The sequence below is a fragment of the Cottoperca gobio genome, chromosome 1 (assembly GCF_900634415.1).
Source record: "Cottoperca gobio chromosome 1, fCotGob3.1, whole genome shotgun sequence".
NCBI lineage: Eukaryota > Metazoa > Chordata > Actinopteri > Perciformes > Bovichtidae > Cottoperca > Cottoperca gobio.
Genome location: NC_041355.1, coordinates 569,572 through 582,212, shown reverse-complemented (window position 1 = coordinate 582,212; position 12,641 = coordinate 569,572). Strand labels below are relative to the sequence as shown.

At 41.5% G+C, this 12,641-nt stretch overlaps 1 protein-coding gene across 1 annotated transcript in view; it reads right to left on the bottom strand.

Moving 5' to 3' along the window:
• LOC115014581 (homeobox protein Meis1-like) overlaps positions 1-12,641 on the bottom strand; it is a 38,578-nt gene that overhangs the window by 21,276 nt on the left and 4,661 nt on the right. Inside the window, exons 3-8 of the mRNA XM_029441564.1 lie at positions 12,227-12,368; positions 10,029-10,079; positions 9,867-9,917; positions 9,547-9,693; positions 6,934-7,045; positions 753-898 (exon numbers count right to left, since the gene is read on the bottom strand). Of these exons, the coding sequence (XP_029297424.1) occupies positions 753-898; positions 6,934-7,045; positions 9,547-9,693; positions 9,867-9,917; positions 10,029-10,079; positions 12,227-12,368 (649 nt within the window). The remainder of the gene's footprint in view (positions 1-752; positions 899-6,933; positions 7,046-9,546; positions 9,694-9,866; positions 9,918-10,028; positions 10,080-12,226; positions 12,369-12,641) is intronic.

Here is a 12,641-nt window from a genome sequence, read left to right as displayed (position 1 = left end):
GAACGACTGAATTCATTGTTCATCGTTGACTGATTCTGGTGCATGATGCTGCAGCAACCTCCCTCCCTGCAGTGTCACTGCTTTCTTCTATGAAGCTTAGCAACACTTGTTAGCACTTGCCTCGCTCTGGTATGCATTATTAAAACACTGTATAAATGTGGTGAAGCATGCGTATCCAGCGATGTGGACACAACTGCAGGAGGTCACTTTCAGGAATTGTATTGAATGTTTCTTAAAGAATATCCAGTTTTATAAATATCAGGAACATGTTGTCCTTCTACACTGGTCCTTGCCACCGATCCAAGTCGACCAGAATCCTCTAAAGTCACAGCTCACATCATCTTTAAGATACGCCTTTATTTTGAAAAACCCATGGCATGTCCAAGCAAAACTTCTTCCTACAGAGCCCGGTTAAAATTGAGTTCATATAAATGTAACTGATTGTGTTCGTCTCATATTGATCCTGAGTTGAGTCTGATCGTGAAGTGGCAGACTTCGTGATATTAGCACATTTGGTATTGTTGGCCAAAGATTCAATATAATAACATATAATAACAATAACACCCATAGTGTAGCAGTGTATGGCAAATACTTCTTAGTTACATCCATGAACTCCAACAGCAGCTTACCCACAATTGTCACCAAGGACAGAGTTGTGACTACACATCTACACTGTAGGTCCCTACATGTCACATATGACTCAATGTGACATGTCATTAAACAGCGGATGAGAAAGACGTTGATGGACTTACCGTCAGGTGCTGAAAAAGCCAGGCCCTAAGGATGTTCGTAGCCACTTTAGGGAAGATGCCTCTTTTTTTGTTGTGCAGTTTGTCTCTGTCGGGGTCGTCGTCGTCCCCCGTGCTGGGAGACGCCATGCCGTTATCCAGGCAGTCACCTGATCAACACATGAAGAAGAAAGAAACTTTATTTTACATTCTCGACGAGAAACCAACGTTTCCAAACACACTAAACATGTCGGGCTGTTTGGTACGCATCTGACCACCGTTAGCGATTTCGTCTGGACCTAAATCTCATGATAAAACTACCATTTAAAAAAGGCACAATGCGTAGGCTTCGTTGGTTGCGATGTGTAAACTCAATATTAAAAGTTGGCTCCTCCTCCCCGTCTCGATGAGGGTTATGGTATTCGCCAGGAGGTGAAAGTCAACCCCAGATTCAATCTCTGTTTTCGCCGCAGTGTCTAGTATTTTCGTAGTTTCCTCTTACAATGGGAGCTTGCGATCTTGCACCTGGTTGTTCCATATTTTTCTAGAGGTTGACGCCCAGAAAGCAAAATGAAAAGAAAAGACAAAATACTGGCAGAAGGCTGAGTCTCTGCAGATACAGACATGTTCTACGCATTGTGCCTTTAAAGAACAGTTTCATCTTGAACATATAACTCTTCACATATTGCAAAATCATCATTTGATTTCTTCTGGAAATAGGCTCAGAAAGGACATTATTCTTTCACTCTAAAAAGCTTAAAGACACAATTGTAATGGTCTTGTTTACACCGACAAAAACAGAGGAAGCACTCAGTGAACAACAAGAACACATTGGCCAATAACTGAATATTCCCAGTAGATAGGTAGGTGTGAGTGTGTGTGTGTGTGTGTGTGTGTGTATATATATACACACTTTATTTCCCAGTGGTTGCTGCCAGCTAGCTAACATTAGCGCACATGTACATGAGGCCTCTCAGCAGTTTTCTGCCAATTAAAGGCAGCTAACAAACACATGCCTTTACTCGTGGACTTTCCCTGCACAGATTTCCCCAGTTGATGAGTGGATTCAAACGGGTGACCCAGCAGTCTCGCCGGCCTGCCCTGCTTCGTAATCCTCTCTGTGCCCCACCATCCCCCCCGGCAGATTTGTGATCGTGGCACATAATGCAGCATTTCAACTGAAAACCACTAAAAGCTGCCGGGCCCGGTGTTTTTACTGCACTCTCTCTGGCTGTTTAATGAGGCTCATTTTCTCCTCAGTGTTTTTAACAGTGCCGGGCCAAGGTTAGGGCGACAGTCCGCGGCAGCCTGCAGCAGGAGCTCCCGGCCCTGCCGCCCTGCCCAGAGAGTCAGCGGTGGACCAGGGCCTCCCTCCGCCTGAACAGAGGCAGGATTCTGTCGCGCAGCAAAGCCTGGAAAGGTGGAAATAATCATAAAAATTATGCGTAACTCCATAAACAAGCTTTCAGCCTCATTAGGCTGAACCGCAAGCTCCCCGAGGCTGATTTACACTCCACCCTCCGACCGCACTCCCTCTCTCCCCTCAGAGAGCGGAGAGAGGTCCGACCCAACCTGCTAATGGTTTGTGACAATTCGGCTTCACAACAACCTGTGAACTAAGGAGAGGACGACGTTTGTGGCTGATGAAAAGAAGGAAGTGAGAGTGGACGACGATTTAATCAAAATGAAATATCAAAAAGCTGCCGCACGGTGGGCCATATGTGAGGACAGATGGGGCAAAGACACAGATAAGTGTGATGCACACAATCCTCTCAAATATTAACCCTCATAAACGTCACCTCCTCATGAGTTATGTTTCCATTAAAATGCATTTTAAGCTATTTATTTTTCTGCAAAATGAAATATGAGTACGTGCTTGTTTCTCATCACATATCTTAACACAAATATATTCAGGGAACAGCGATACTACGCATTAAAACAGAGCACCAGTAACTTCCACACCTGGAAGCCTGTAACGTCAAAAGGCAGCAGGACAAGAACATCATGCTCCGTTTCTAATCTTTTTCATCTCAGTCCGTTTCTGCTCAGAGCTTTTGATGCAAGAATTGAAAATGCATAAAAGAAAAGCAGGTGGATGGAAATAAAATATATAACTATAATGACTTTTGGAGGGAAAGGCAGAGCAGTATGTAGAAGCATTTAACTAGCTGAGAAGATGTCTTTTGAAACTGAGCGAGTATATCCACTACACTCCGCTACTCAGGAGATTAACTTTCATTCCACCAAAACTTCGTTGAATGCACTTTAAACAAGCAAATAAAAAAAAGTCAAAGTTTGCCAAGAAACAATCAAATGTTCAGAACAGTTGTTCGGTCTGCAGAACACGATGGATCTCTCTCTGCTCTGCACATGTCAGATAAAGACAGAAAAACAAACGCATAAAGCAGCCGTGCCGCCTGTCTACAGCATCGCTGCACTTTTTAAGAACTGTTTGTACAAAGTTTTATTATCCGTGGTCTGTTGGAAGAACGCTCACTGGAGAGAACGAGAGAACGAGAGAGTCTTTATTTTCCAGTACGGACCGTTTCTCCTCAGCTGGCAACGGAGGGAAGGTTCAGGTGAATAAAAGCCAATCCAACGGTCTAATGAAGGTGACCTCACTGCTGAGGTCACACCTGGAAGAAAAACACTGAGACGGACGGAGGACTGAGATGAAAATGAACGAATCCTGCTGAGATATTTTAAAGACGTATAGGAGGCTGGTCTGGCTCCAGATACACTATGAGGCCCAAAGTATGTGGACACTGGAACATTGGAGCCGTATACGCAGTGTTGGCGCGAGAACAAATACCCAGGGCGTAGGTTATAATGTAATATAATGCAGTAAGGCTCTCGGGAATTCTGCATTGACCTCCATGACCGGAAAGATCTCCACCAGCAACAGAGATGAAGCCAAGCCAACCCGGTCTCACTCCCAACTCGCCTCCCAAATACCGACACTTGGTCAGTGCCTCTCGGCGTCTGATTAATAAAGAGCGAGAAAGTCCACTAAAGGCGAGTGAATGTGGAGAAGTTCAAAGAAACTCACACCGTGGGAAACCAAAAGTCGTACGGAACAAATTTTTGTGCCAAAACCACTTCTTTTGTTGCATAAACCTAACCAAATAGTTTTGTTGCATAAATAACTTACGTTGGAAGTTTATTTTGAAAAGAGCTGATACATGGAACAAGCTAAAACTGACCCAGGAAGTCTTTGAAGCGTAGAGCCACTGACCAGGCTGCCATATTTGACTAAACGCACAGAAATGAGACCGATTAATATTGATCCTCTCATATTTATTTCTCTCTCTCTCTCTCTTCAGTACACATTGGACAACATAGGAAGTCAACTCAAAGTGACAACATTACAGTCTTCTATGCTGAGGACATGTTTCTCTGTTTATGTTCTCCAGGTCGCAAATTAACACCGAGCCCGGGCCAACTCTGCTGCTGAGTTTGGCTGTGGCTTCTGAGTTAGCAGATGTCATTTGAAGTCCTGCTGAACTGAGGTTTTTCAGTAACGTCAAAGAAATCACTTATTAGCTCCATTTGGCTCCATCGCGGAGGTCAACTGTGGAGCTGGCTGTGTTTAAGTGATGTTTAAATATCTACCAGCCAACAGAGATCGAGCTGAAGCAGTTTGAGGTCTGACCGCTGATACGTTCAGTCTGATGAAGCAGATTTGTTTCCAAATGGAAGTGTGACACAGTTTGTCTTTAGTTTCATAGTCTATACCCAAAAAACTCCTCGAGTTGGAGCTTGACTGGATCCAACTCTTGTAGTTTTCATCATCCCCCAAAACAAGTTTCACTTAAAAACACAAAACGTCAACGACGTGGTGGAGCTGGATAAAAAGTCAGAGGATAACCAAAGTCAGTGGGATTCATCCTCTGGGGACCATAAATGTCTGGACACAATTTGATCAAAATCCGTCAAGAACTAGTTGAGATATTTCAGTGTGGACCAAAATGGTCGACCAAATAACAAAATATGCCACCATCATGGCTAAAAACAATGATTTTATTAGCGTTTACCAACGACAGCTCCCATGAGTCATATGCATGCTGTCAAAATCTCCGAAGAGTTGTTGAAATTTCACAAAAGAAATGCAGTCATTGATTTGAAATCTGATCAGATGTTATTGTCAGCAGTACGCGTTCATTAATCATAGAACAAGCATAAAACCACTGGAACATATTCGTTTTCCAGAAAGACCGATAAACTCGAAATGAGAAAGAAACCATCGTCTGACTGAAGCTTGTGAAACAGATGGAAGAAAAGAAACAGAAGAGCCAAGTATCACTATTCAGGCTTTGGATTGTAAACTTGATTAAAAAAACCTTTTAGTAAATCAAACGCAGTTTTTTTTTTTTGTGAAGGTCAGACTTGCGGGTGAACCCGACAGCGGTCCCCACACAGTGGTGTAAACCTGTAGAAGTGGGCAGCAGATAGAGAAACCACAGGACTCGTTTCTGTTGGCCCGCTAACAGATGCATGAAGCCAGAGCTGCTGGACGCCTGCGTGTGTGTTTTCACTGCATCTAGTGTGTGTTTATTTCATCACAAGTGTATAAGTTTCTGTTATTATGTCATTATCTGTGCGTGTATGTGGCCATTTTTATGTGTATTTAAAGTAGCTGTCACTAGTAAAAAAAACGATACATTACTTCTTAAAAGTTCTTGTTTAGTTAAACAAAAACTTAAAAACTACCAAAATAAGTCATTTAAAATAAGGAAATATATGTTCACATTTGATAGGCTAATCAGATAATCAAGTGGTAATTTAAGTCATAATTTAAAGTCTGAATTAGGGATGAAACTAAAGTTTATTTTCATTATCGATTAATCTGCCGATTATTTTCTAGATTAATTGTTTGGTCTATAAAATGTCCTCGTTTCTCAAATGTGTTAAATGTCTTGTGGTGTCCAGTCCAACGCCCAAACATATTCACTTTGATATGATATAAAACAGAGAAAACTTTAATGATTAATCGATTATCAAACTAGTTGGTGATAAATCTGTTGATTGACTAATTGTTTGCAGCTCGAGTCTAAATACCGTTTGTTCTCCGACCATGTAGAGAGAGAACTTTCCACACAGCCAATCAAATCACTTCATTTTAAAACCACATTTGAATAAAGCCGGAGCGTCTTCACGCTGTAATGACAGAAACGTGTTTTCATCCCATTTATGAGACAAAAATGTTTCTTTGTTTACTAAAGATATGATGAAGTTATTATCTAAAGAGCATCTGGAGAAAGACAATTGGGAATATTTAGAAACGTTTAATTTCAAGTTGACTTAAAAATACTTTGAAGTCTTGTGTCCATCTCTACATCTGCAGTGTGTTTGTGTTTTACAGCCTGGTTCAGTGAATTTACACTGTTTAAAATGTGAACGTATATTAATTCTGTTAATGCATGTGTGTCCACTGCATGCTGTGTGTTTACCATTTCCCCCTGTGTGTTTGTGTGTGTGTGTGTGTATGTGTGTGTGTGTTTGGGGTGTGTGTGTGTGTTCTGGGACATAAAGCCTTCTTTCTTCCAGCTCCGCTCGTAGCTCGCGTCGTCTGTCAGCCTTCGTCACCCTCTAACTCTCTTTTTCTCTACCGTCTCCCTTTATTTTCAAATTCACGCCAAGTCGGAAAACCTCCACACACAGACACACACACAGATACACACACACAGATACACACACACATACTAATGTTTGTGGTAAACTGAAGGATGAAGTGTTCCTTTATGTGTTGAGAAAATTCTTCTACTTCTTCAGCTAATTAACGTCTTTAAAAATCCTCTTGGATCAGCTGGAAAACGCATCGTCACAAAGCTGAAAACAGATGTTTTTAAAAGTAAAAGTTCTTCCTGCTTTAAAAACGTTACTTAAGTAAAAGTACAAAAGCATATAGTTTAAGTATCAAAAGTAAAAGTACTCCCAATTTAGAATCATACATATTATATTATTGGATTATAATTATTGGTGCATTATTTCACTTCAAGTTTGCTTTAAAGTTGTTCAAAGGAACTAAAGTTGAATAAATGTAAGTAAAAGTACAATGTTGACCTCTGAGATGTAGTGCAATACGAGTATGAAGTAGCATACTCGAAGTACATGTAGCTGATTAAACTCACATACTTTTACTTAAGGAACATTTTTATAGAAGAAGATATATAAATGTATCGTGGAGCTCCGTCAGTGATCTCACCTTGTTCGCTGCTGTTGTCGCCGCTGTGAGACGTGTGTCCACCGCTGGACGGCCCCGGCGTCCCGGCCGACCGGATCGATGCTGCGTCGTCGTGATCTCTGCTCCATGAATTCTGCAGAGAGGAAGTCACAGGAGGACACAGATCAATGTAACAACGACCACCATACCTTTTAGTACGCCAGAAAAAGATTTAGTATCAGTCCCATTACCTAGTATGTGAAATGCAGTCTGCCAAAAACACCAGGATGTCCTACTGCATCCAGATGCATTTCACAGTATGCAAGTCAAAGCACGTATTTTTAAAGGGCAGTTGCATCACGTACTAAAAGTAAAGAGAGAAAGTATGCGGTTTGGAAGCCATGCTGTTTGGTGGAAGTTGGTCACCATCTTGTCTTCTCATAGATCCAGCCAAAGACTCTCCTCCATATTTTAAACAGATACCCGCTGTCTTAATGGTCAAACTGTCTTTTAGTTTCTATTTTTATTATGACTTATAAGATCAACATCCAATAAAAGGTGGATGTTTCCTCAGCAAAAGACAAAAATCCAGATTTTCATTTCCCCAAATGTTACAAAAGAGCGATGAATACAATTAGAAATGTTTCACTAATGCAGTTTGATTATATATATTAATATATATATTAAATAAAATATATATTTAAAAAAGAAATTATATATATATAAAAAAATTAATAAAAATATATACATAAATATATATATTTAAAAAAATGTATATATATATACATAAATATATATTTTAAAAAATGTATATATATAAACAATAAACAGGAAAGACTTCACGCCTCATGTTGAAGTGCAGAACCGTAATGTAAAACATTTGCAGTAGAACTTAAAACAACTACTTTGTAAGTCAAAACCATGTTAATAGATATCATATAACATTTATCTACTGAACTTCTTTGCAAAATGTATCATGTAAATCCTAATTCCTCTTTGGGGTTTAGACTCATCTTTGTCCCACCCGCTCCGTTTGATTGACAGGTGATCGGTGCAGAAACACCTCATCTATGAGTTAGTAGCTTAGTAACAAAGATGGAGATTTATAAATGAGGACCGGGAGGATTATCGGTGCGTCGTCCGACCAAAAAGGAGGCACTTGAAAATGAAACCAGAGCTTTGGAGCTGCTGGTCATCCGACACTAAGCCGCTGGGGTTCACACTTCTGGGTGATTAAAGGGTTAAAGGCCTGACAAGAAGACTTTTCACCTCTTTTATTTCTGCTTCTCTGGGAAAAGAGAGAAGTCTTTACGAGTCCGAGAGAACAGAAGAAGAAAAGAGATCAATGTGTGTGTGATCTGTGGTCAGAGACGAACATACAGCAGTTTAAAACCGACTCGTTTCCAACAGCAGATGTGACTCCTGCAGCTGGAGGATCAAACCTATCTGCTCATATTCTATTTTCCGTTTTAGGGGGGGGGATTGTGTTAAATAAACCCTGCAGAGATGCTTAGATTGCAGCCAAAAATAGCATAATATACTGTAGTTTGACAAAATAGCCTTAACTCAACGCAAAGCTGCGCCGACACCTGGCATCACAAACTGTGGCCGAAAGGAACCAGAGCGGAGACAGTTTCTTTGGAGTGGCAGACCTTGGTAGTAGTTCCCATTTAAACAAAAGGAAAGGCCGGAGGGTGCGCTTCAATTACCGGGCTATCACACAGCTCAACCCCCTTCGGAAAGCTTATGACAGAGGGCTTCAAAGGGAGGCTCTGGACCTCTGGCCCTGTTCATTAACATGCATCTTTCGGGATCCGATCACAGGTGGACAGTGCAGGTGTGAATGCACCCAAGACGCACAGAGATCCAAACTCTCAGACCACATTCAGAGGTGGTCTGGGCCGCATATGGCCACATTCTTTCAGCAGCGCCTCCTGGGCCACATTGAAGAGCCGCCTACTCAAATGACGTGCGAGTGTGTCATTGAGAGAGGTGATCCACAACAGATTGTAAAGTGAGGGAACAATGTTTCCCATGTTCTTTCTGCAGCAGCGCTGCTAAAGAATCATTAATATCTTCTGCTCAGTGCAGGCCGCGCACACAAAGAGCTAACAGAAGCTAACGTTGCCGTTAGCGTTTGCCATGCAGTTAACACACCAGTCATGATTTTGTTTTAATGAAATCTCAACTCCTGACGTACGTCTTTGTTTGCATTTAGAGCAAAAGTGAGTTCGGATCTGGTCACTGCGGGGTCATGGGAGTTTTCCCTTCCAGTCTACATGTGCTTTGTGGACCTGGAGAAGGCTAACGACTTACACCTCAGAGACAAAAGGCAGTGTGGGGTCGTAAGTATTACGGGAACACAAGCCGAAAAGGTTTGGAAGTGAGTAACCCAAAAACATCATAAAACAGTGTCTGATCTCTCATGAGCCAAAGAATCATTTTGGTGTACTTTTCTATAAAGAGTGGTTGAAGTGAAGGGGTAAACATGACTGAACCTTTCATCAAACAATAACACAACATAAGTAACTCCTATAAAATTCAGATACATGTTTAATTAAGCTCTCAGTGCTCTGTGTATCTGTAATGTCTAATACCGTCTTGACAGAATATATTTTGGCGTATATCATTTTCCAGGAAGTGACGTGAGCTCACCTGATCGATGTTGTTCCCTGATGACCGGATGAAGTCCTCACTGTCCGATTTGTTTCCGTCTTTGTCGTCCATTACAAGATCGATCGGCATCTTTCCTTTCAGACAGCTGATGTATCGATGGCAGAAGTTATCACAAAGCTCATGAACCTGGAGGTAAAATATATATTAAGAATAAACATCTTCACAGTCAGTACTTTTTAAAATACTTTCGGTCATTGACTCCAGAACTCTACTTAAGTACAATTTTGAGTATTTCCATTTCATGCTACTTTATACTTCTACCCAACTACATTTCAAAAGGTCACTGAGACAAAGCTGACCTTCTCCAGCTCCAGGAGGTGGAAGCGCAGCACTTGTATCGACTGGACCATCTACAACAACAAAAAGTGATAATAATGTACAAGTGAAACAAAAATAAACACTTTTATAATAATATTTCAAACTATAACAGTAAAATAATAATAATAAAAATAGTAACTCACCAAATTATCCAGCTCTGGGTTTGATGAAAATAAAGGCCTCTCTGCTCGGATCTAGACACAGAAAGAAAATATTATGATTATTAACCGTTGGTGGTTCTAAGTTTGTGGTCAAAGACAAGGCAATTTTTAAAATGAATAGGTCTTTCATTTCAGAAAGTAGCTGCAGATCAATTTACAGGCTTGAGTGCCAACCGCTGCTATATGTTAGCAGCAGCCAGCTAGCTAATGGAGCTAATGTTAGCAGTAGCTAGCTAGTTAATGGTCAGGCTCCAGCATATCTTAAAGATCTCATAGTACCTTATAAACCAACTAGAGCATTGCGCTCCCAGACTGCAGGGTTACTTGTGGTTCCTAGAGTCTCTAAGAGTACAATGGGAGGCCAGAGCCTTCAGCTATCAAGCTCCTCTCCAGTGGAACCAGCTTCCAGTTTGTGTTCGGGAGGCAGACACACTCTCCACATTTAAGAGTAGGCTAAAGACTTTCCTTTTTGATAAAGCTTATAGTTAGGGCTGGCTCAGGCTTGCCTTGGATCAGCCCCTAGTTATGCTGCTATAGGCTTAGACTGCCGGGGGACACCTCCCTGCTCTCCTCCTTCTCTTCCTCTCTCCTCCCCTCCCTCTCTTCTTCTCCCTCTCTATCTGTATGCATTTATGTAAATGTATGTTAATAACTCAGCATCCGGGGCATCATCCCCGGAGTGTCTGTCTCTCATGTGGCAGGTTGCCACTGATAAAGTTTACGTCAGGATCATGAATCGTGGCTGCAGCCTGCTGCCCTGGTCCTGCTGGACACCGGGAAGCCTTTTTGACATTTTCCTGGATTCATCCAAACTTTCTCTTTTTCAACACAACATCATTTCTGTCAAATGTTGTATTTGTACAATGTTGTTTATCCTGTACACACGACATCTATTGCTCGTCTGTCCGTCCTGGGAGAGGGATCCCTCCTCAGTTGCTCTCCCTGAGGTTTCTTCCATTTTCCCCCTTTAATTATGGGGTTTCTTTTAGGACGTTTTTCCTTGTGCGATGCGAGGGTCTAAGGACAGAGGGTCTAAGGACAGAGGGTCTAAGGACAGAGGGTCTAAGGACAGAGGGTCTGAGGACAGAGGGTGTAAGGACAGAGGGTCTGAGGACAGAGGGTGTAAGGACAGAGGGTGTAAGGACAGAGGGTCTGAGGACAGAGGGTCTAAGGACAGAGGGTCTAAGGACAGAGGGTCTAAGAACAGAGGGTCTGAGGACAGAGGGTCAAAGGACAGAGGGTCTAAGGACAGAGGGTCTGAGGACAGAGGGTCTGAGGACAGAGGGTCTAAGGACAGAGGGTGTCGTATCCTGTACAGTCTGTAAAGCACACTGAGACAAATTTATAATTTGTGATATTGGGCTATACAAATACATTTGATTTGATTTGATTTAGGTAATGGAGCTAATGTTAGCAGCAGCCTGCTAGCTAATGGAACTAATGTTAGCTCAATGAGTCATGACGGAGAAGGAGGTATGGTCCAAAGCGTGGTTTCAGTTCACAAAGAAAGATGAAAGTAAATATGCGATGACATAAAAATAATAAATTCAAGTAAGTGTTTCCCACTGGGGTATGGTTCTGTTGTGGCGGGCCACGACAAATCTTTGCTTTCGCAGTAACAAAAAGAAAATCGACAGCCTAGTTACGCTGTGCAATTTCAAATGTATGAGTACAACTTTTTAACTACTTTGTAATGTGTCCAGCTTGTTTAAAAAAAGAGAACCACTATAATTGTCTTAAATATGCACTTGATAGCTACATATAGTGAATATCATGCTAAAAGAATAAAGCTAATGCATCTCAACCAGCTACATTCAAATTGTGCTTACAAATTATTGCATTGATGACAATAATCCAATTCCATATTCTGCACAGAGAGTACTTCAAGCACATCCTGCTGATAAGACTGTTGTGTCCTTAAGTGAGCTTTACTTTGGAGTGCACAACTTTTTCTTGTAGTGGAATATTTTAAGATTTCCTAATTTGTGTAAAGTAAATAATTTGAATATTTCTTTCACTACAGACTAATAAACACACAATGCACGGAAAGTGGGATCATTGGGAGGTCAGCAGGCGCCCAGAGCTCATTTTGACCCGGGGCCCCCCCACAGGATTAATCTGGCCGTGCAGATCTGTTCTGTATTAACTCCGACACATGGATGAAATATGCGTTTCTGTACCTGTTTGGAAAAGACAGCGATGTCCTCATTGAAGGAGTCAGAGGAGCAGACGTCTCCTCCGGCCACGCCGCTCTCTCTCGGCGTGTTGGTCGCCAATTCACATTTTTCAAAAATCAGTGCGAGCAGAGGGAATAAAGGATGTCTGCAGGAGAAAGAGAGGGGGGGGTTAGCTCATACTGTAACACAAGTTTCCTGCTGCCTCAAACAGTCCATGAGAAATGATCAAGTGGCACAAACATTTAGAATAATCATCTTTAGAGCACTTTTATAAAGTGAAAGTTGGATACATCCATCCCTTAAATGTCTTTCTCCAGCCCTACACAATAGAGGTGAATGGATCTTGTTTGTATAAAACATAAGAAGGATTTACAATTAAACATTCCTGCATAAAATAACTTTTACCAATTTTTCAAAT